This window comes from Chiloscyllium plagiosum, chromosome 7 (genome assembly GCF_004010195.1).
Source record: "Chiloscyllium plagiosum isolate BGI_BamShark_2017 chromosome 7, ASM401019v2, whole genome shotgun sequence".
Lineage (NCBI taxonomy): Eukaryota > Metazoa > Chordata > Chondrichthyes > Orectolobiformes > Hemiscylliidae > Chiloscyllium > Chiloscyllium plagiosum.
This window is the reverse complement of record NC_057716.1, coordinates 22079762-22103966: the sequence shown is the minus strand read 5'-3', so window position 1 is coordinate 22103966 and position 24205 is coordinate 22079762. Positions and strand designations below refer to the sequence as shown.

Below are 24205 nucleotides of genomic sequence, written 5' to 3'. Positions count from 1 at the left end.
ACAGCCTATTGAAAACAGGCTTCAGGTTGTACATTCCTTTCACAAACAAAAGATTAATAAATCCGAAGCAAATGTTAATCATAGCTGAGAAAATTAAGAGATTATACAAAACTCATCAAACCATTCAGTTCAGGAAGCATCTAGAAATTTTATTTTATTTATATATAGTATACATTTTTACACAGGAGAAAAATAAACCTTTCATTGTTGGGTATCTAAACCAGCCAAGAAGTTGATATGAGATAAAACCATCTTTTAATAGATTTCAATAGAATAAGCAAACAATGGTTCCATCTGAACCAATTATTTGTGAATATTGATATGTTTGGCTATCGCACTTTAAGACTGTTCCTTAAATTCCGTTTGACCAATTTTTGATCCCTCTCCTAATATCTCCTCCTTTGCCTCAGCAATCATTGCATTCCCTTGTGCTTTCTGTATCTTAAAGGTGCTGCACAAATGCAAGATGTTGCTGCAAAGTAACAGCACAGGGAACGTAACATTTCTCATTTTAGACTCTGTATAGGCATCAAGACAGAGGACAAAGGGAGCACAGACTGCTTAACTTTACAGATTTGCTTGTAAAACACTAGGTGATTCCCCAATTCTTTTATAAATAGCCACTGCTTCTCACCTGTACATTGATGGATGCCGCAACAATCCCCATCACCCTGCTCGCCCTCCCTTCAAAAACATCCTGACTTTTTTTGGATCCCAGAGATTGTTTTACAGATAACTTTCCTTTCAGTAATGTTTCCGCAGTACATTAGAGAGAACAGAAAATCCATCAATGGCGCAAAATTCACTGCAAATTTGTTCAGTTCTAGTTTCAAATCAAACTAGGTAAAATAATAAGTTACAATTGTAACATCTATCAGAACTGAATTGCCACAGAAATAAAGCTAGGGAGATGTCTGGCTATATTACAACACTTCCAGTTCAACTCTTTCTCACCTTGAGAATACTCACATTGGACAGATTAAAATATTTCAGAATCATCATTAGTTGCTAGAGAGTGGAGTGATTCAGGTCAATGCCAGAGACATAGGGTTAGATAAATAAATGAAGGAGAAAGGAATAGAAAAATATGTTAAAAAGAGTCAGATAAAATTGAAGGATGATCACATGTAGTATAAACACTTGCAGACTGAGCCAAATAGATTGTTCCTATACTGTGAATTCTGTAACTCAATGAACTGTAACCTCTGCAAATTATTAATGCAGCTTTAATTTAATTATCTCATGACATTATCTATAAAAGGGATTAAATTATACCATTTGTAGGTTACAGTCCATTTGGTCATCATAAAGTAGCAAAGATTTTCCATAAGAAACAACACTAATTTCATGAAACATGGTGATGTATATGGGGGCCATGACTCCAGATAAAATGGTTGGTGCGGATCAGTTGGACTATGATTTTGTGATATTGTACAAGTGCAAGTGTGAGTCCAGAGCAATTAAACTTATTTTAAAATATTGGCATATTGCAATAAAATTTAGTTTCACAGGTATAATATTTTGTTTTAGAATATAGAAGTCACAACCAGCTATCACAACACCTACATTAAGGCTTTTATTGAAGATCTCAAAAATTGTTGATTTCTTGTTTGGGGAGTGTGAATTAAAAAATTAAGAAGTGAGATTGATAGATTTTCTTAGTTTAGGATATTGGATATGGAATCAAGGTGGGTAAATGAAGTCAAGACATATCTGTAATTCAATAGTAGACGAGACCCAGGGCTAATTAGCCTACTCCTGTTTTAATGAAGTGTGGGAGGCACATGATGACTGCCTCCTATCACTGGACCTGTGATTTTTGGAGAGTGAACAGATACAAGTCCTTTCACATTGCTTATCAGGCATGGAGTCCAGATTAACTATAATGCCAAGACAGTATCGGAATCCTGAAATGACTAGTCCAGTTTTCAGTCTCACAGGCATTGTATTCCCATTCCTGCATTGCACATTTCTTGTGTGGACTGTGGAACTGGATTACGAAGGGCCCAATCATTTCTGCTTGAATCTATAAAAAAGCAGCCCTTTCAGACATGCTTTTTAACTAACTCCGTTCAGGCTGATTTTGAAATTTGTTCCCAGAATATAATTTTCCTAGATCTACAAAGTTTGTACATCATTCAGCCTGAAATACAGTACAATCTGAAAATTACAGCATATCTTTAAACTTCTAACGCGATACTTCAATAAACCTTAATTAGCATTATTGTCCCAAATATCCAAGTAAAAACTTCATTGTAATTTAGTCACAGATTTAGAAGCCTTTTCACCAACTTCATGAGCCTGTCACTACTAGTGTTGTGCACACAAGCTGACTGTTTAACTCCCATTCAATCTCCTGTGATTACCAGTATTGCTGATGACAAGCTGGAATCAGTGCTGCTTCAGTTACTAGATTCTAGGACTGGTCTGATACTTCACTCCTCAAAGAGCACATTACAAGATATTCATTACTGTTGAATGACTCATGTCACCTGAAAACCTGAATTGCTGTGAGCGAGAGAAGTAAATGTTTAAATTGACCGCAGTCAGAAAAAAAAATTATTGCTGTGATATTTTGCACCAATTGTCAGCAACAAGTTCCAAGGGTGAGATACAACCAAGCTGCACAACAAACTACTTTCTACTTGCCACCCTCAATAAGCCAACTATAGAATTAGAATCCCTACAGTGTGGAAACAGGCCATTTGGCTCAACAAGTCCACACCAACCCTCCGGAGAGTTACCCACCTAGACCAATTCCCCTAGCCCTCTTATTCCACATTTTTCTCTGACTAATGCACCTAATCTACACATCCCTGAACTCTATGGTCAATTTAGCAAGGCCAATCCACCTAACCCGCACATCTTTGGATTGTGAGAGGAAACTGGAGCACCCGGATGAAACCCACGCAGACACAGGAAAAATGTACAAACTTCAGAGAGACAGTCGCCTGAATTGATCCCGGGTCCCTGGCGCTGTGAGGCAGCAGTACTAACCACTGAGTCTTTGAGAAGCAGGGTGACATTTTTCAAATGTTTAAATCACTATAAAATATGGAGCTCGGCAAAAAATTCCAGAGTGTAATGAGAATGTGGAATTCACCATGACAACGAGTAGCTGATGCAAATAGCACATGTGCATTTAAAAGGAAGGTGGATATGTTCACAATGGAAAAAAACAATAAAAGGATAGACCAATAAGATTAGATTGGATAAGGTGGGGAAAGCCTTGTATGGAATATAAATATGGGCACGGACTAAAAGATTAATTTCTGAACTATACGTCGAATGCAATTTTGACCAGTTTGCACTAGGGTCAGGCTAGTAACCAAAAGGAGTGGCCCATTCCTATTGGCCACTAATACTTGGTACCAGTGATCCTCAAACTAGGATCTGTCCCACAGAGACTTTCTAGAGAGCCTGCACGATAATACAAACAATCCACTGCTGCAATGGTCCAGGTCAGGCGAGTACTCTTTATTAGTATTTTAATTTTCTTGGCCTGTTTGACCAGTTCAACTGCAAACTCACACTCTGGAGAGTCCTGGAATCAGTGGGACATGTAGGAAAGATTGTTCAGCAGCACAGAGGCTGGGGCATCTCTGAAAATGGATTGGGAAGGGAGAGTGGAGCAGCCACCTAAGCAGTGCACAGAGAGCTAAAACGCTAATCAAGCTGAGCTTTATTCATTGAATACAGCATCTGCACCAGTAATTGGACTTGAGCTAAAGTTGCAGTCCTGGGTACTGGTCGCATCCTAGTGGCAGAAATGCCACATACCAGGCAGCGTACCAGTGACAATCCAGTATAGAAAGGCCAGTAAATAGCAAACAGGGGAGGAAAAATCCCAAACCAATTAACAATTGTGCTCAAAGGCGGTGGCCAGTGAGGGTTATACCTAAAATAGTGGCTTTGTTTCCAAAATGGTCACCGAACCTAATCCCACTCCTGTCAATTGTTGGAAAGTCTTCAACAGAAATGTTACTGAACTTGTAAGGTGAGACTTCAAGCTGAACAGAGAAAAGGTTTCGCACCACCAATCTCAATAAGCGTTGCAAAGTTTGGTTGCTCTTTTAAGAGGACACTGATGAATTTTGCATTAAGCGTTTGTAGCATTATAATTTAAATGGGTGGTCCCTGATTATTAACCCATTAGAAAAAGAGTACTTCTACTAAAAGAGTTTGAAAACCACTGCCCCAAACAATCCATGGATAGTGCTGCCACAACTGGATGCCACAGTGACTGCCCCTCAGGTGTGGGCTCTGTGGCAGCATATTTACTGATGTTGTTCTTTTTTGTTTCTTTATACCATGAGAATCCCCCAAAATTCTGGTGAAATCAGTACCCTTTTTTCCACAAACACAGGCTACTTCTTACCTGACCTCTAAATTGACCATGTTATATATATATTGTGACAGACAAGAGGAATGTCAAAAAACACTGGTATATATTTCATGTGGTTGGCTGCAGAAGCCTGAAGTGGGGGAAGCTTTATACAAACAACAGATAGTTTGCTATAGTGAGAGCTTGGAGTGGCAGCAAGACATTCTGTCCAGTGAGTGAGGCTGCAGATTAAAACCAGCATCAGTCAAAGACGTGGGTTAAATCACTTCAGTGTCAACTACCAGTTAAATGGGTACATTGGTTGCTTCTTAAAAGGAGGAAGCGGGTGCAAGAATGAGAAGTACGCATATAAATATCGACTGGATCTGAAGTTAATGCTAAGAATACAAGATTTTGGCCTCTTCAGATTGACTTCCTTTGCTCACCAGTGGCAACACAGACCGACTGACACGCCCATTGGCCCACACACAGTCAAACCGACTCTCACATGCAGATCAACCCCCACACGCACAGACACACCAGGGATGGATACGTTAGCAGGAAACAGCATAAAACCCATTTGAGATGGTATTTTGAACTCTCCATGGTTGGGAGATGTCAGACTTTCACTAAGTTCATTCATGCTGTTTTGTTATTTTTTAAACTCTAATATCTTCTCGCTTTTATACCTTTTATTTCACTCCATTAAAAGGGCCAAATATTCTAGAAAACATTAACGAGAACAAATGAAAGTGCTGGATAGAGATAGGAGGGTACCCTGATCATGTAGTGAATGAGATCCCGTATCACGCTTCCCTTATCTTTTTAATGATTAAGAAAAGCTTGCTGGAAGTACCCTGCTTCATTGTCTGCTGCAAAAGCACGTCCATACAAGTAGGACAAAACAAACTTCCCATTCGAACCTGAGCCTCGGAATTTGTTTGCATTCAACCAAAATGAAACAAATGTTATGGCATTGAGTCTTCTATTCTATAGGCAGGACTAAGATGCAAAGTCTTTGAAAACTGCACACACCAGTCCAATTGAAATACCACACCTGATTTCATTAAAAGCAATGCTTCAGAGAGAAAAAAACACTCACTGAGAAACAGTTGGACCCTTTTGTGGGAAGGTTATTTTATCCCTTCAGCTATTTCATCCAAGTAAGTCCCACCACTATTAAATGGAAAACAATAACAGCCATGAAAGCCACGCTTTGTCAGCTTATGTTTTAACAGAGACTATTAAGTGGGCTATCCTAATACAAGCTGGAAAGAAAAACGGCAATCCTAACTTTATCCTTGGATATGGAAAGCAGGAGACAAACTGCAAGGTGCAAAAAACCATTAAATACTTCAGGTGATCCTATACAATTGCAGGGCTCTCTGCTCACAGTCCAAGGGATTTCCGCACGGTTTGTTGGGCTATTTTGTAGAACTGTCCCCTATCATCTCGCCACATTTTTGAGGCATCCACGTTGGCTCCACTTTCATCATTCGGCTCTGTGGAAAGGAGAGATAAAAGCAACATTAAGACCAAACAAAATTGTAGCAACCAAAGATCTAGAAGAATGGCTTTATTAATAGGCGTGTATAAGTGCAAGGAAATGTAGCTAAACTTAAATCACGGTATTGCAGCTGAGGGCAAACCCATGTCCGAATCAGGGCATCTCAATTTAGCATAATCACAAAGCCTTGGACGGTGAACAGGCAGACTTACCAATGTTAAACCAAGGATGAAGAATTTGTTAAGTGGAGTGATGGGAAACAGAAATTGCCATCTTTGATGCACAGACGATTAGGAGAGATTTAACATATAAAGTCTAGAGTCATAGAGATGTACAGCAAGGAAACAGACCCTTCGGTCCAATACATCCATGCTGACCAGATATCCCATCCCAATCTAGTCCCACGTGCCAGCACCCGGCCCATATCCCTCCAAACCCTTCCTATTCATATACCCATCCAAATGCCTCTTAAATGTTGCAATTGTACTAGCCTCCAACACTTCCTCTGGCAGCTCATTCCATACACGTGCCACCATCTGTGTGAAAAAGTTGCCCCTTAGGTCTCTTTTATATCTTTCCCCTCTCACCCTAAACCTATGCCCCTCTAGTTCTGGACTCCCCAACCCCAGGGAAAAGACTTGTCTATTTATCCTATCCATGCCCCTCATAATTTTGTAAACCTCTATAAAGTCACCCCTCAGCCTCCGACGCTCCAGGGAAAACAGCCCCAGCCTGTTCAGCCTCTCAATACTCTGACTAATAAAGGAAAGCATACCAAGCACCTTCTTCACTATCATATCTACCTGTGACTCCACTTTCAAGGAGCTATGAACCTGCACTCCAAGGTCTCTTTGTTCAGCAACACTCCCTAGGACCTTACCATTAAGTGCATACGTCCTCCAAAGATTTGCTTTCCCAAAAAGCAGCACCTCACATTTATCGGAATTAAACTCCATCTGCCACTTCTCTGCCCATTGGCCCATCTGGTCAAGATCCTGTTGTAATCTGAGGTAATCCTCTTTGCTGTCCACTACACCTCCAATTTTGTCATCTGCAAACTTACTAACTGTACCTCTTATGTTCGCATCCAAATCATTTATGTAAATGACAAAAGGTAGAGGACCCAGCACCGATCCTTGTAGCACTCCACTGGTCACAGGCCTCCAGTCTGAAAAACTACCCATCACCACCACCCTCTGTCTTCTACCTTTGAGCCAGTTCAGTATCCAAAAGGCTCGTTCTCCCTATATTCCGTGAGATCTAACCTTCCTAATGAATTTCCTATTGAGGGTTTAATTACTGTTGATAGGCAGACTCTATTTCTAGTGAATAAACAGTGCTCAGATTTAAAGCAATAGGCACAAGAACCAGGGGAGATACGACAACGTTTCTTTACAAGTAAGTGTGCCCTGGAATGGTGGTATCCATGTCTTCACTCTGACACGTCTTGCAGCGCCTACCGTGACAGGGTTGTATGGAGTTGTCCTGAGAGCCAGGCAGCTTGCTATAAACAATGATCCGTTTGAGGTTTGGCAAGCTGCCCAGCTCTCAGGACAACTCCATACAACCCCGTCACGGTAGGCGCTGCAAGACTTGTCAGAGTGTAGACATGGATACCACCATTACACATGGGGACACCTCCCACCTTGTACATGGCAGATACTCATGTGACTCAGCCAACGTTGTCTATCTTATACATTGCAGGCAAGGATGCCCTCAGGCATGGTACATTGGAGAAACCGAGCAAAGGCTACGACAACGGATGAATGGGCACCACACAACAATCAACAGACAGGAGTGCTCCCTCCCAGTTGGGGAACACTTCAGTGGTCCAGGACATTCGACCTCGGACCTTCGGGTGACCATCCTCCAAGGTGGACTGCGGGACAGGCAGCATAGGAAAGTGGCCGTGCAGAGGCTGATAGCTAAGTTCGGTACCCATAGGGAGGGCCTCAACCGGGACCTTGGGTTCATGTCACATTACAGGTGACCACCATTGCACTACATACACACACACACAAAGACCCACAAAGATATTTTGTAGGGTGAATTTATACTTGCAGAGTTACACTGTACTTTGCTCAAAAACTGCATGAATTCATGTAAAACTCCGTTATCTCACTTTTTAGATTAGAATTGATCTAAACATCATGGCATAGACAGAGAACACAGGGGGCTAACACCTTCAACATATCACCATTGTTAACAGCTAACCTGAGAATGCAACCTTTTAAAAAGGGTTTTGTGATTTACACGTGAAAGAAGTGAAACTATCATGGTATTCAAACAGATGAAAGACTCAACAGACAATCAAGGTATTTTTCAATGTATAATTTCAGTTACATCACACTGTAAATTTTTGCTATAAATTCTGTGTTAGGATTGAGCCCTCCACAACCACCTGATGAAGGAGCGACGCTCCGAAAGCTAGTGTGCTTCTAATTAAACCTGTTGGACTATAACTTGGTGTTGTGTGATTTTTAACTTTGTACACCCCAGTCCAACACCGGCATCTCCAAATCCATAAACCTAATAAATGATATGCTATGCACATACATGTGTAATGTGCCTGTTTTGAGATTATGTATTTCAGCTCCTAATTCAAGGCTTACAGCCATCTCCTTCAGCTTGTCTTTACTCCTTTCCTCCTTGGAAACATTTTTACCCTCACTAAGTTTACTCTCTCCGCTCAATTAATTTTTCACTTTTATTTCTAGTACATACAACATATGTTAACTTCTCTCCCGGCAGCCAGTTCCTTTTCTCAGTTTTACTTCCATTCAGTTTCTCAGTGTTTACTCTGAACTATTTGCTTTCCCCTTTCCCAACTCCAACTTTTCATCACTTTCCTTCTTATAAGATGACATTTTTTTGGAGCATTACTGAACACATAATGCTGCAGCCCAAGCCATTCAGAAACATATATTCATTATTTCCTGTATTAGTTCTGGAACACAACACACACTTTGTGCACCCAATAATTCCGGTTCATCAGTGCACTGTTTGCTTTAGATTTTGTAATTGCAGATCCTTGAGCACCAGGTGGCGGTGTGATCCAGGTCCATCCATATTTTCTCTTCCTCCAGCTGTCGTTGGATGGTTCGGGTTCTTTGTACCAGTCTTTTGTCGCTTTTGATTTTTGCCTTTGAATTTGAAAATGACCTTTTAAAATCTTACCTCCTCCCATCTCTTCCAGCAGGTGTTCACTATGGCTCAGCTTCACTTTCCAACGTCCAACACTGCTCTAAAATTTCACAGGACCCACACTCCCAGCTGTTCAGTCACTTTATTAACTTTTTAAAACCTCAAGCCTTGTGACTTTCCCCTACAAGGTCCCAGGAGACTAATTTACAGTGTTATGGAAGAGGTGGATCCCCAGGAGATGCACACAAACATTAATAGGCTACCCTGATGTCATCTTAAATATTCATTCCTTTCATTACCATACACCATACTGCAGTACGTGCAAACAATAGGATGCACTTCAGTAACTTTTTAAGAATTTATCAACTGTACCTCCTAAATTCGTAAACTCTGTCACCTAGGCTATCAAATATGCCACCAACTGCAGGATCTTTTCCAAGTCACATCATCTAAGTTGGGTATATAATTGCAGTTCCTTCATCATTGTTGGGTCAAATTCCTAGAATTCTTTCCCTATTAGCACCATGGGTAACTATAATCACAAGGACAGCAACAGTCCAAAAAAAAAAGTGCCTCATTATCTGTATCAAGTGATGTCCAGCATTTCCCAAATATGAACTTTAAAAAGCATTATGTGAGCCTTTTGCAGTACAATGTTATGTCAATTCAAACTATTTAAAATAATCATTTCAATTTATTTAGATGTTGTGGTTAATGCTTTAATTGTAGTCACTGTTGGTATCTAAGAAAATGATAAATTGTATGCCTGAATATCTTATGAACAATAAATAAATGAATTGTTTAGATAATTGGTGACTGTAGAAAAACACAATTTACATTGGTAGGAAGAGTGATAATCAGAGGATAAATTTAAAACAAGTAGCAAAGAAAGAATTTTTATTTTTATGTATGGAGCTATTGAAATCTGGAATACAATAGGTTAAAGAGTGGTGGAGGCAGACTCAAAAATATAATTGACAGTGCATCTCGCTAGCTTTATGGTTGAGCCGAGTGGCTGGGGCTAAAGGTCAGTCAGACCAAAATGCAGGAAAAGACTGGTACACAAGGCCCTTAACTAGGCCAGCGATCCATCACGCCAATGCAATATGTAGACAAATAAAAAAATGGTAATTTACTTCATTCATTGAGTAAGAATTAAAAAAATATATATGGTAGCTTTCAGATGACCAGATTTAAGACAACTAAGTTTGAAAAGAAAATTGATCTTGTTTTAAAAATTACAGGGCTGCACAGATGAGAGAGAGTGCAGATGAGAGAGATGAGAGAGAGATTCAGTTAATGGGATTAACTGAATCATTTTTCCAGAGAGTGAGCACAAATATGATTGGCTGAATGTCATCAGATTGTGCTAAATGATTAATAAATAATTATAACATTTCATTGCAGTATTTTAACTTTCTTACACCAGGCTTATGGTGTGGGCAGAGGGCACAGGACACCACTACAAACAGGATAGTTCTCTTGAAACACAAGATAATGCTGAACCCACATTACATCTAGGACTCAACTATAAACACAATCTCACTCCAGCCTCCTCTAATTCTGGTCAGTAGCAGAATCCACACTGATCTTTACCTGCCAACATGCTCACGACCGAAAGGAGAATCTTCTCAACACTTTGAACAGGACTCCATCGTTCTGCACTGCTCTCGTAGCCCATAGGGTCATCGCCAGGTGCGTGAAGAATCGAGATGCAAACCCTCCCGTCTGGGTAAACTGCAATAACAGGACAATGGTCAAAACAGGAAAGGCAGCGGATTGCACTGGATAGACAATTTGCAAAGCACATTGCACAAAGCAACTCATTGCATAGACTCTCTCACAAATGAGTGGGCGTCTATGAAGTAATTCCTGCTAATGAAAAGTAGGCACCAGTATTCTACTAAAATTAGCACTTACCATTTGGGTGAAACATCTCTCCAGTGAAACGCATTTTTGGTGGACTCAGTGGATAATCATGCGGAAAACTCAGGATAGCTGGAAAGACTCCGCCTTCAAAACAGGTGTCTTCAGGGCCCCTAGGAACAAAACAGAGAGGCCAATTTATGGCTCAATAATTATGCACACGTTTCATATCCAGGCCTCCTCTCCCTTCCTATCACTGTTTAAAGTTACTGGGACCTCAGCTTCAAGTACTTTATTTTCAAAGTAGCAAAACCCAACTGGAGTTTCTTCTCGGTTCCATTGAAGGCAAAAATCAGAAAGCAAGAATAGGCCATCAAGCCTATTCTAACTCTGCCACATCATTACCTGTGTGTGCAAAGGGCATCATTACCCTTGAAAGGGCATCATAACCAGGCTCCAGCCGGGATAATATTGCCAATCAAGCAGTGCAGATATTTCTTTCACACCCAACCAAACATTCAGCTCGATGTGTGAGCTGGTTCCCTTTTAGAGAATGAACTGATTCAAGGCCAGCTATATCATAGAATAATGGAATTGCAGGACAGGTTGCGTTACTGAGAACATGTCAGAATGTTACGATTAATCACTAACACGTAAACTAGGAAGCCATAGGAATAGATAATTGAGAGCACAAATGCATTAAGTCTTTCATCAACAGGACTAACTGCAATTTTCAGTCATGGTTTAAGTCGGTCACTGCTATTTATTCACCTATTCAAAACGCCAATGAAAAACTACACCCATAATTATGTCCTTAAAAAAAGGAGTAATGCCGTCAGCATAGAAAGCAGAGAAGCTGTAGTGACGTGTTGCCAAAACCAATAACATCCACTTCTAACACAGCGAGACACTCCAGGGCCAAACAAATTCTTGTATTTTATCTTGCCGTCAGACAAGATTTGCCACACTGTAACCATTCTCCTCAAATGAGATGAACAGGCAGACTCACCTAGAGGTTCCACTATGTCCTGAACATACCCAACACATCTAAATCAAATTTGGTATTTCAGGAGATTTCAGGAAGATGTACCTATCATTGCTGTAGCGGCTACAATCAGCCACATGCACCGCTTCTTCTCCGCTGTTATCAAACGTTTGAACAGAGCTCTCATATTAAAGGTTGATCTTTTTCTGCATCTTTTAAAAATCCATGTACACCACATCACCACACCACATCCACTGCTCTACCTTCATCAATGGGTTTTGTCACATCTTCAAAGAATTCAATAAGGCTTGTGAGGCATGACCTGGTCCTCACAAAGCCATGCGGACCATCTCTAATCAAACTATGGATTTCCAAGTAATCATAAATTCTGTCTCTCAGAATATACTCCAATATTTTGCCCACCAATGACATAAGACTGACTGGTCTGCAATTCCCAGGATTATCCCGATTCCCTTTCTTGAACAAGGGAATAATATTTGTTATTCTCCAATTATCTGGCAATATCCAGGGGACAGTGACTATTTTCAACACAGAAGTCATTGCCGAAGGTGCAGCAATCTCTTCCCTTGCTTCCTGTATTAACCTTGGGTATCTTGTCTGGCTTCTCTATCCTTATGCTTTTCAAAGTTTTCAGCACATCTTCATTCTTAACATCCATTTGTTTGAGCATATCAGCCTGTTTCATGCTGTCCTTACACAAACATCAAGGTCCCTCCCAGTAGTGAATACTGAAGCAAAGTATTCATTCAGGACCCCCTTTACCTCCTCAGACTCCGGGCGCAAGTCCCTTCACTATCCCTGATTGGCCCTACCCTATCTCTGGCCACCCTTTTGTTCTTCACACAAGTGTAGAATGCCTTAGGGCTTTCCATAATCTTACCTGCTAAAGCTTTTTCATGCCCCCTTCTAGCTCCCCTAAGTCCATTCTTCAGTTCCTTCCAATCTACCTTGTAACCCTGTAGAGCCCTGTCTGATCCTTGCCTCCTCAACCTTAAGTAAGCTTCCTACTTCCTCCTGACTAGATGTTCCACATCGCTTGTCACCCAATGTTCCTTCACCCTACCATCCCTTACTTGCTTCAGTGGGACAAGCCTGTCCAGCACTATCAGCAAGTGCTCCCTAAACAACCTCCACATTTCTGTTGTGCATTTAACATAGAACATAGAACATAGAAGAATACAGCGCAGTACAGGCCCTTTGGCTCTCGATGTTGCGCCGATCCAAGCCCACCTAACCTATACTAACCCACTATCCTCCATATACCTATCCAATGCCCGCTTAAATGCCCATAAAGAGGGCATTTCCCTGAGAACATCTCAGGTGCCCCAGTTCCTGCCTAATAGCTTTGTAATTTCCCCTCCCCCAATTAAATACTTTCCCATACTGTCTCCTCCTATCTCTCTCCATTACTATAGTGAAGGGCAGGATAGAATGCATTTAAACCACAATTACACAAGGGGTGAGAAGGTTAAATTATGAAGATAAATTGGATCGGATAAGCTTAAATTGCCTTGAGTTTAGTGTCGAGAGTGTGGTGCTGGAAAAACACAGCCGGTCAGGCAGCATCAGAGGAGCAGGAGAATCAATCATCCGGAATGAAGGGCTTGTGCCGAAACATTGATTCTCCTGCTCCTCGGATGCTGCCTGGCCTGTTGTGTCTTTCCAGCACCACACTCTCAACTCTGATCTCCTGGATCTGCAATCCTCACTTTCTCCTTGCTTTGAGCTTGGAAGTGTTTAAGGTACAGACAGGTTGTACAACAAAGGATTTGGAGAAAAGGCAGTTGAGATACAGGTCAGTCATGACAAGTGAATTAGAGAACACGTTTTGTGGCTGAATGGCCTCCCTTTGTTCCAAGATGCAAACATCACCAAGACCACATACATCACCACTTAAAAAAAATAATTAACTAGTAACGTATAGATTCTTCAGCTTCTCAAAATATTTCAACTTACATTTCTTCTCTGTAGCTGTAACACTATGGGGTAGTATTCTAGTTAGCACTACAATGTTGGCAATTAATGAAAAACTGAGAGTGTTCTGCTTTTTCAGGAGTTACTGCCTTTTGGAGTAGGCATTGAAACAAGCTTTTACCTACCTCTCAGGTGGATGCTAAAGATACTGCTGCTGGAGCCTTGAAACTTTTACCAGCTATGTATAATCTATGGAACTGAGAGTAATGGATCCATTTTTGCTTATGGTACAAATTTACATGGGACACTTACCTAGGAGGCTGACACAAAGAGGTTGAAAAGTGATAGAGGTGGGTTAACAGGCATGAGGTGTGCATTGTGAAAAGAAAAATAGATGTGAAGAATTTTTATTTTAAATGGACACAAGGTTTTAAATGCAGGAGTTCAGAGGGATTTGGATGCTTGCGTTAAATAAACTCAAAGTTAATATGCAAGTACAAGAAGCAATTACGAAGGCGATCTGTATGTTGGCCTTTAATGTTAAGGACGGAGACAAAAAACTGCAGATACTGGAATCCAAGGTAGACAGGAAGGAGGCTGGGTGAACACGGCAGGCCAGGCAGCATCAGGAGGTGGAGAAGTTGATGTTTCAGGTGTAACTCTTCTTCATAACTGGGGATGGGTGTGAGGGGGAGCTGCAGATAAAGGGGGTGGTGGGGGCAGGGTGGTGAAGTAAGGATAGGTGAAGACAGGCAGAGAGTATGATCTGTTTGGTCAATGGGAGGAATGAATATGATGGGTTGCTGGGAAGAGTGGAAGGGAGGGGGTTGGGCTGGGAAGGGAATCAGAGGTTGAGAAGGAAGGTTATTTGAAATTGGATAACACAATTGGTGAGGTCTCCAGGCTGTAGGCTGCCCAGGCGTAAATTGGGTGTTGTTCCTCCAATTTGCAGATGGGTTCATTGTGGCAATGAAGGAGGCCTCTCTTCCAACTTTGTTTACTGTATGAGGTGCTCCATATGTGGTCTTCTCCATATCAGGGAGACCAAAAGTAAACTTAGGGAACAGTACAGGCTGACCGGACCTCCCAGTCACCGCCCATTTCAGTTCCCCTTCCCATTCCCTTTCCGAAGTGACCATCCTTGGTCTCCTTCATTGCCAAAACATCTCACCTTCCACCTGGGCAGTCTTCAGCCCGGAGGACTCAACATTGAATTCTCCAATTTCAAACGAACTCCCTTCCCATCTCCTGACTCCCTTTCTCGCCCCTTCCCCTCCCTTCCACCCACCGGATTCATTCCTCCCATGGACCAACCTGGTCATAGGGGCTCGTAGTACAAGAGTACTGCTGCTGCATTTGAACAGTTAGTTTGTTAGACAATACAATAGATCTTATATAGTAGCTTGAGTAAGGGGGGAGTGGAAAAAAAACTTTCAGCCAATGGATTCGTGGTATTAAAGTATTGTCCCACGAGGCCATTCCTGCATCTATTTTTCACACTGCGTTAAAGGCCACGTTATACCATTCACAGAAGATTAGGAGTGTCTTCCTTGTGCATTGGAAACATTTAAATCTCAACCAATGACACCAAAAATGATTTCCTAAGGTATTTCTGGAACTTTTTGGTATGAAAATTGGCTGCAGTGACTGAATAAGGGGAATTATCAACTTGCACTTGTACAGCATCTTTCCTGACCTTGAGATGTCCCAAGTGTTCTGTGATCAATTAAACATTTGACATGCAGTCATTGATTTAACATAGGAAGTGAGGCAGCGAATTTCCATAGGAAAGCTCCCACAATCAAAAGCGTGGTTTAAAAAAGATAATCTACTTCTCGGTATAGATTGAGGGACAGTAAACCCCCGGATCTTCTTTGAAAGAGTGACATCAGATTTTTCACACATACCCCAGAGGTTCGACAAGGCTTTATCTAATACATTCCCAACAGTGCCTTCCAAAGCTCTTCAAGGTGAAAGGACTACTAACCAAGAGACGGTACACACAATATAACAATTACAGGAATTTACTGGCTATGACTTTTTCTGACATCATTGTGAGGTCATGAAGTCACCATGTTATCCAAATTTTATATATTTTTTTCCAACCCATGTTAAGAACATTTTCAATGTGTGAAGTCTGAGAAATTTATGGTTTTAAATTAGCATTTACTTGATCCTTGGCCAAAAATGGATGACTGCAGAGCAATGGTAGTAATCCCACTGTTTCCCAGGACAACGGCAGTTATTTCAGTATCCATAAGCAAAAGAAGCATTAAGAAATACCTTAACAAAACAAACTTTGGATCCTTGACTCCACCATGACCACAAATGGCCCTTTTAGTTGAAAAGCAAACATCTGACAGTCAATTAAGTAAAGTGCGGCAAAAGTGAGGACTGCAGATGCTGAAAATCAGAGTCTAGATTAGAGTGGTGCTGGAAAAGCACAGCAGGTCAGGCAGATCAGAGGACCAGGAAAATCGACGTTTCAGGCAAAAGCCCTTCATCAGGACTGGCTTTTGCCCAAAACGTCGATTTTCTTGCTCCTCGGATGCTGCCTGACCTGCTGTGCTTTTCCAGCACCACTCTAATTAAGTGAAGTGTGGCAAATGCATCACAGTTTGCGCATATGATTATATATGGTGTACATACTTATATACACTACATTTTGAAATTTTACATTTGCCCTCGGCCACAGCGGCTTCCTGAGGGAAGACAGTTCTCGATTTTTTTTTGTTGGAAGAAGTGCTTCCTGACGTCAGTCCTAACTGAATAGCTAAGGTTGTGCCTTCTTGTTCCACACAAGCCACCCACCATAACTCCAGCTCTCTATCTACCCGATCGAACTTTTTTATTTTAAACACGGTTAGATTACACCTACAGCTTCTGTAGACTGGTCTGCAAAACGTATCCTTTCTACATCCCTGTACTATTCTGGTCAATTGCACTACATTCTCTCCCCAAGCCAAAATCTCTCTCAAGGAGAAAGGTGCCCAAAACTGAACGTGAGACTCCAACCCCCCTGCAGGACAGCCTCTCCCTCACAATCACATATGTATATTTACTTCAAACATCTCAAGTTACTGCCAATGTGGAACAAAGTTTCCATTAAAAGACAGCTTTGGCTTTGAGAATCCCAGCCAGAGCCTTTGAAACCCCTTCTTGCTAAGGAACCTAAATGTACTCCCTCATTAACTGCATTTCTGTTCCACCCAGTCACTTCAGATAAGACTTCAATCTCCGCCCACTTCAGTTTTCAGGATCAGAAAGGGCTTAAAATGCCTTGAAATTAGAGCTTTTAAAGTTAAAAGCACTCTCTCGCTTTCAAATAATTGTTTTTGATGATTATTTTTTATGCAATACAAGTCAACAAATAATACATTTTAGAACAAAAACGCCCATTACATATTCATCACTAGAGATTATGACCTGGCCAGTGAAGGTGTGCCACATAATTGAGGCTCCATTGACAGCAACAGCTCTGGAAATGTCTAGAATCAGCAACTGAACTACAATGTTTGCAAAGCAAGGACAAGAAAACAGCATCAGGCCTAATCATTACCTGGATGCTACAAATAAATCTGCTCAACTCCTTTCCAAAATCTAAATTGGTTATCAGAGCTAAAGGATCGTGATACAGATACAAAAATCACTGAAAGTGTAGGTTAATAAAGTCACAAAAAACAAGCACTGGAATTTATTTCTATGCACATAAAATTGAAAAGTGGCCAAGTTACATTCAGCTTCTGTAGGATATTAGTCAAATCACACTGGGAGGATGTGTAAGCAGGTTTGGTTGGATTATTACAGAAAGCAAACTGCAAACAGTGCAAAATAATTATAAGATGATAAAATCAAAAGATTACACTCATGAGGAAAGTCTGATCAAATTGGGTTTTTTTCTTGCATAAAAAGAATGCTGGCGATTCATTTGACAGAGATCTTTGATACTACCTAAAGGTTTAGTGAAGTGAAAATATTTCCACATGGAAAATCCAAACTAGAGGCAACAAATACTTTAAAACCTGATAAATCCAATAAGGAATTCAGAGAGGAGCTTTTCTATCCAGAAGGTGGCTACAATGGAAAACTTGTTACCAATAACGTGACAAAGGCAGGTGGCATAGATGCAGTTAATAAGTTGGAAAAACATAAAAGGGGGAAAAGCAGATTATTCAGATAAGGTTAGAGAAAGAATAGTGTGAGGATGCTTGTGAGGAGCAGAACAATGGCATGGAGTAATTGAGCTACATAGATTGTTTTGTGCTGCTATATTCATTATGCAAAATATCTTCTATCAGAAGCTAAATAATGGAGGAAGTTTATGATATCAACAGGTTTGGCTTCAGCTGAAACAGTATGAACAAATCTGGGCATCACAATTCCCAACAAGCCCTTATTTAACTATAAATAGGGCAACTTTACTCTCATAGAGTCATTGTCATAGGGATGTACAGCATGGAAACAGACCCTTCAGTCCAACCCGTCCATGCTGACCAGATATCCCAACCCAATCTAGTCCCACCTGCCAGCACCCAGCCTATATCCCTCCAAACCTTTCCTATTCATATAACCATCCAAATGCCTTTTAAATGTTGCAATTGTACCAGCTTTCACCACTTCCTCTGGCAGCTCATTCCATACACGTACCACCCTCTGCGTGAAAACATTGCCCCTTAGGTCTCTTTTTATATCTTTCCCCTCTCACCTTAAACCTATGCCCTCTAGTTCTGGACTCCCTGACCCCAGGGAAAAGACTTTGTCTATTTATCCTATCCATGTCAGTCATAATTTTGTAAACCTCTATAAGGTGACCCCTCAACCTCCGATGCTCCAGGGAAAATAACCCCAGCCTGTTCAGCCACTCCCCATAGCTCAAATTCTCCAACCCTGGCAACATCCTTGTAAATCTTTTGTAATAAAGACTAACAGATTATTTGCCATCTTAAATGTTTGCTGAAACTGCATAGTGACTTTTTCTGCTTCAGACACAAGGACATCAGATCCTTATAGATATCAACATTTCTCATCACCAGTTAAGAAATATTCATCTTTTTATTCATACCAAACAGATACCTCCACAATTAAGTATTACTTTCCATCTTGCCCTCTTACTTGGTCCAAAGGTGGCTATCAAGAATTAAAAGTGATTATTAGAGTAGGAGGGTTATAATATTGCCAAAACATGTAGAGAATCTGAGGATTGGGAAGTAGAAGTCATTGGGATGGCAGCCAAGATGGTTCTGAAAACCACGATATGGATTATTTCCAAAGAGTGCAGACACTGTCCCAATTGAAACAATGTTAGCTAAAGTCATGGAATGAAGAAACAGCCCTTGTTGAGGTTATAGAACAGATAATTATTCTTCAAATCCATCTTAGTCCTTTTCTTTTATGTTTATATAAACACAGTTGGGAGAGATCAGCAAACCATAAGCTCAGCCAAATACATGGGGATTTCCAAACGTTTAATTCATCTTGATCACACTACTCCAGAGCAACAAATGGAAATATTCCCCTCCCTTTCCCACAAGAAAGGGATGAGAAGCTCATGAAAATTGTTTTAAATGCAGCTGAAATAAAATAAGCAGACATGCAGATGTTATTATAACTCAGCCATGAAGGGCCAGTCTTGGGATTCACTGGGGAAGAGGTCGAGAGATGCGTAATAAGAAAAAAAAATCAAGATTTCTGGCCTACTTAGACACTGTTAGTAGACAACTATGCTTCCCAATTGCCCATTCCACCTGCAATAAAACTGCCATACCTTTCTGAAGGGACACATGTCAATCAATAGCATTTTATGGTGAAAGGCCATCAACATTTTTTCTTCATTTTTTCATGGGATGTAGAAGCCAGTATTTATTGCCCATCCATAATACCCCTTTATCTAAGTGGCTTGTCACGCAGTTAAGATTCAGCCACATTGCTGTGCGTCAGAACTCACACGTAGGGCAGGCAAGGATGGAAAAGTCCCTTCCCTAACAGGACATTAATGAAGCATTGTTTTAAAATAAAAAGACACTCAAGAATGATTTCATGGGTCACCATTAGTCTCGCATTTGTGAATTTGCACCCTGCACCAAAAACATTAGCTCCGGCCTATGAGTTACTACTTCAATGATAAGATGACTATACCATACTCTCTCCTGAAAGGTGTCAATTTTTAAAATATTCGTTCGTGAGATGCTGATTCATACTGTTCACTGGAGCAGCACTGATTACTCATCTCCAACTGCCCAGAGGGCAGGTGGAAGTCAACCCCAGATTGCAGTGGGTCTTGAATAAAACATAGGCCAGACTGGATGAGGATGGCAGATTCCCTGCCCTAAAGAACATCAGTGAACCAGATAGGTTGTTTACAACAACTGACAATGGTTACACAGACACAATTAGGCTAGCCACATTAGGAGACTATGGGATGTGACCAAAGGCTGCACTACAGCAAACTTTTAAAGACCACCTTAAAAGAAGGAAAAGGAGACAGGAAGGGTTAAAGAAAGAATTTCAGAGCTTAGGGCCAAGGCAAGTGAAGATGGTATCTATTAAAATTCAGGATGTTAGAGGCTAGTTTTTGAGGAGCACAGACACTGACTGTTTTGTGGCTGGAGGAGAATACAGGAACAAGAGAGTTGGTGGGACTTTAAAACAAGGTTGTGAATTATAAAAGTCAGGATGTTGCTCGACTGGAATCAGCACAGCTCACAAGCAAAAGAGTGAACAGGACTCGGTATGAGTAAAGACATTAGGAACAAAATTTTGGATGACCTCAAATTTAGGGCAGGAAGCAAGAGGCTGGCCAAACATGTGACAGTATAGGCCATGTCTAGTGGTAACAAAGACATGATCGAGGGCTTCAGGAGCAGAAAAGCTGACACTGCAGAGGAGAGAGATATTATGTAATATGAAGCAGCCTCACAACGTATCTCATTTTCTGAAAGATTCCTCCTTTGAATTAAGGATAATTAATCACCACTAGAACATTAGAGGCAAGTATTCTGGGGTGCTGGGTATCAAGCATGCTGAGCACCACCCAGGTGCATTAAGAGAGTTTGTTCTACCAACACTGCACTGGGAATTGGCAGCACAGATTCCATGCTCAGTTCTCTGGAGTGGTATTAGAACCAACAACTTTCTCATTGACAACAGTGCTACCCACTAAGCCATAACTGTGTCCTCTAGCTGTTTTGTTCTGACCCTGTAAAAATCACCAATAGCAAAACACTGACTAGAAAAGTTACTTGGAACAAAGGAACGATATGAAAAACACATTCCATCTTACATGATCAAAGCCTCCCATTCGAAGAAGTTTTCCTCATTGATGGGACCTGCGAATGGCAGAAACAGAATCACTTGGTTATAAACCCAAAATCCAGTGAAAGACAGTTACCACCTAGCTGCAACAAGATTGGTAAATTAATTTGAAACCTCATTGGGAAACAAATGGATCTCTTGTATGGTGATTGGAAGATATGTTATGAGAGGGGAATTTGCCAATAAACATAAAACACATCAGCACATCCACCAATGCTTTTATTCCGTGGCATTTCTACGTTTAATTGAAATTGATTGCATGACTTTGTTACTTTGCAAAAACTATAACCTCTATTCATAAATTGTAAGTATCTTCCTATCAACTTTTCCAAATACTCTCAACCAATTGTCCTGAGCATTCCTTGAATTCAGGTGTTTGAGATGATTAAAAGATTTGACAAGTTTTAAAAGGGAAACTATTTTCCCTGCTAGGGGAGTCCAGAACAAGGAAGAATAACTTTAAAACTAGAGCTGAGGAGTTCAGGTATGATGTAAAGAAGTACTTGGTCATATAAAAGATAATGGAAACCTAGAACTTCTCTAAAAGCTGTCCAGACTGAGGATCAATTCAACATTTTAAACAGACTGAGATAATACCCTTGCAGAACAAAAGTTAAGGGTCACAGAACCCAAGATAGCTTAATGAAGTTAAGATGCAGATCAGTCATGAGTTAACTGGAGGAGCTATGTCTCAATGGCACCAAAGGAAAACATAGTTAGTGTATAACAGGCTTAATGAGGCAATTCCTATCATAGATGAGGACATTGGAATTTACAATGAAAACGTAAAACTGAGAACAGAATGTGTGCCTTTGCACTATGATCCGATTACCCTCTGCCTTCTCATCCGCTTTAACTGGAAGATTCCACTTGTCTTTGACATGTTGTCCAGGCATACGACAGGAAAATACAAGTTGCCACATGGCAATCAGCAGCATGTAAATAATATTTACAGATTATTCACAGATGGAGTCTCTTTCAACTCTGTACAAGATAACTTTCCTGTCCTGAAGAGAAAATGGCTCAATCTATCAAAATGTTTCGTTAAAAGATATCTATGCTTTCTATTCATAACAAGAACATATTCCACATTCTCCTGAATTACACATTGGATTTAATAGTAAAAGACCTGTGGATGCTGGAAGCCTGAAACAAAAATAGAAATTGTTTGAGAAACTCAGCAGGTCTAGCAGCAGCATCAGCGATGATGGCTCACTGGAGTTGAAACATTAATTGTTTTTGTCTCCACAGATACTGCCAGACCTGCTGAGTTTCTCCAGCACTTTCTATTTTTAGATTAGATTTAATAGTGACCATTTTACATTCATGACATAGATTTGGACTACCTAATAAGTGAAAACATTTCTTCAACATCTATACTTATTAGGAACATGGAACTGGGATATCATGGCAATTACAGAGACGTGGCCCATGGATTGACAGGACTGACAGCTTAATGTTCCAGCCTATAGAAGCTACAGGAAGGATTGAAAAGGGGGGCAAGAGAGTAGAGGGAGTGGTGTTTTTGACAAGGATAACATTACTGCTGTATTTAGGGAGGATACTCCTGGGAATATATCCAGGGAAATTATTTAGGTGGAACTGAGAAATATGAAAGCAAAGACCACTTTTTTGGGATTGTACTATAGACCTCCGAAAGTGGAGTCGCAGATAGGTCGGATAGTGAAGAAGGTGTTTGGTATGCTTTCCTTTATTGGTCACTGCATTGAACATAGGAGTTGAGGTCATGTTGCGGCTGTACAGGACTTTGGTGAGGCCACTATTGGAATACTGCATGCAATTTTGGTCTCCCTGCTATAGAAAGGATGTTGTGAAACTTGAAAGGGTTCAGAAAAGAGTTACAAGGATATTGCCAGGGTTGGAAGGTTTGAGTTATAGGGAGAGGCTTAAATAGACTGGGGCTATTTTCTCTGGAGTGTCAGAGGCCGAAGAGTGAGCTTTAAAAAGTTTATAAACTCATGACGGGCATGGATAGGGTAAACAGACAAGGTCTTTTCCCTGGGATGGGAGAGTCCAAAACTAGAGGGCATCAGTTTAATTTGAGAGGGGCAAGATTTAAAAGGGACCTAAAGGACAACATTTTCATGCAGATGGTGGTGCGTGTATGGAATGAGCTGCCAGAGGAAGTAGTGGAGGCTGGTACAATTACAGCATTTAAAAGGCATCTGTATGGGTATATGAATAGGAAGGATTTAGGGTGATAGGGTCCAAATGCTGGCAAATGGGACTAGACTTATTTAAGATATATGATTGGCATGGATGAATTGGACTGAAGGGTCTGTTCCGTGCTGTATATACCTATGACTCTATGCTTTTGTAGTTTTAAAATTTTAAAAACTTTTTATTAAGTCACCTCAGCTTCTCTTTCCTAGAGAAAAGAACCCAACCTGTTAAGTTTTTCCCAATACTTATAATGGACAGACAGAAGAGACACAACAAACAGTGAGACAAAGTATCGTACCTCTGATAACAAGGAAAGGACAAACACATAACCTCAACATCAAGGAGAGGGAAGCACTAAAATCACTAAGAAACGATAAGAACATAATCATACTACCAGCAGACAAAGGCAGAATGACGGTCATCCTGGACAAGCAGACTACATCCAAAAAGCACAACAACTACTTGCAGATACCAACATCTACCAAAAGAGGGAGTTTGACCCCATCCCACAGCTCACCAATAGGATAAACAACACACTGAGGAACCTACAAAAAAAACGGATAGATAACCAGGTTTGACCTACAAAGAATGAAACCTGAAAGCAACAACACCCCCAGATTCTATGGACTATCTAAAGTGCACAAACCAGACATCCCACTCAGACCCATAGTATCACTACCAGGGACACCATCACACAAACTGGCTAAAGAACTACAGCAGAAACTGAAACACCTGATCAGCGGATCCAGACACACTATACAGTCAACACAGGAATTCCTGGACATCATCAGAAATATACACATAGACAAGGAAGAAACCATGGTCTCATTCGATGTAACGGCACTGTTCACCTCTATCGACAAAACCCTGGTCAGAGAAACAATAGCCAACCTGTTGGACATACAGAACAGACAACAGGACATTGAACCTATCAACAAAGACTGCATAC

At 40.8% G+C, this 24205-nt stretch overlaps 1 protein-coding gene across 2 annotated transcripts in view; it reads right to left on the bottom strand.

Moving 5' to 3' along the window:
• Window positions 1–2940: 2940 nt before the first annotated feature.
• Window positions 2941–24205, bottom strand: part of ube2g2 (ubiquitin-conjugating enzyme E2G 2 (UBC7 homolog, yeast)) — a 39809-nt gene continuing 18544 nt past the window's right edge. For both annotated transcript variants that reach the window (XM_043693232.1, XM_043693233.1), the window contains 4 exons: window positions 21041–21086; window positions 10896–11014; window positions 10572–10712; window positions 2941–5826 (listed from right to left, as the gene is read on the bottom strand). In XM_043693232.1, the coding sequence (XP_043549167.1) occupies window positions 5714–5826; window positions 10572–10712; window positions 10896–11014; window positions 21041–21086 (419 nt within the window). In that variant the 3' untranslated portion in view covers window positions 2941–5713. The remainder of the gene's footprint in view (window positions 5827–10571; window positions 10713–10895; window positions 11015–21040; window positions 21087–24205) is intronic.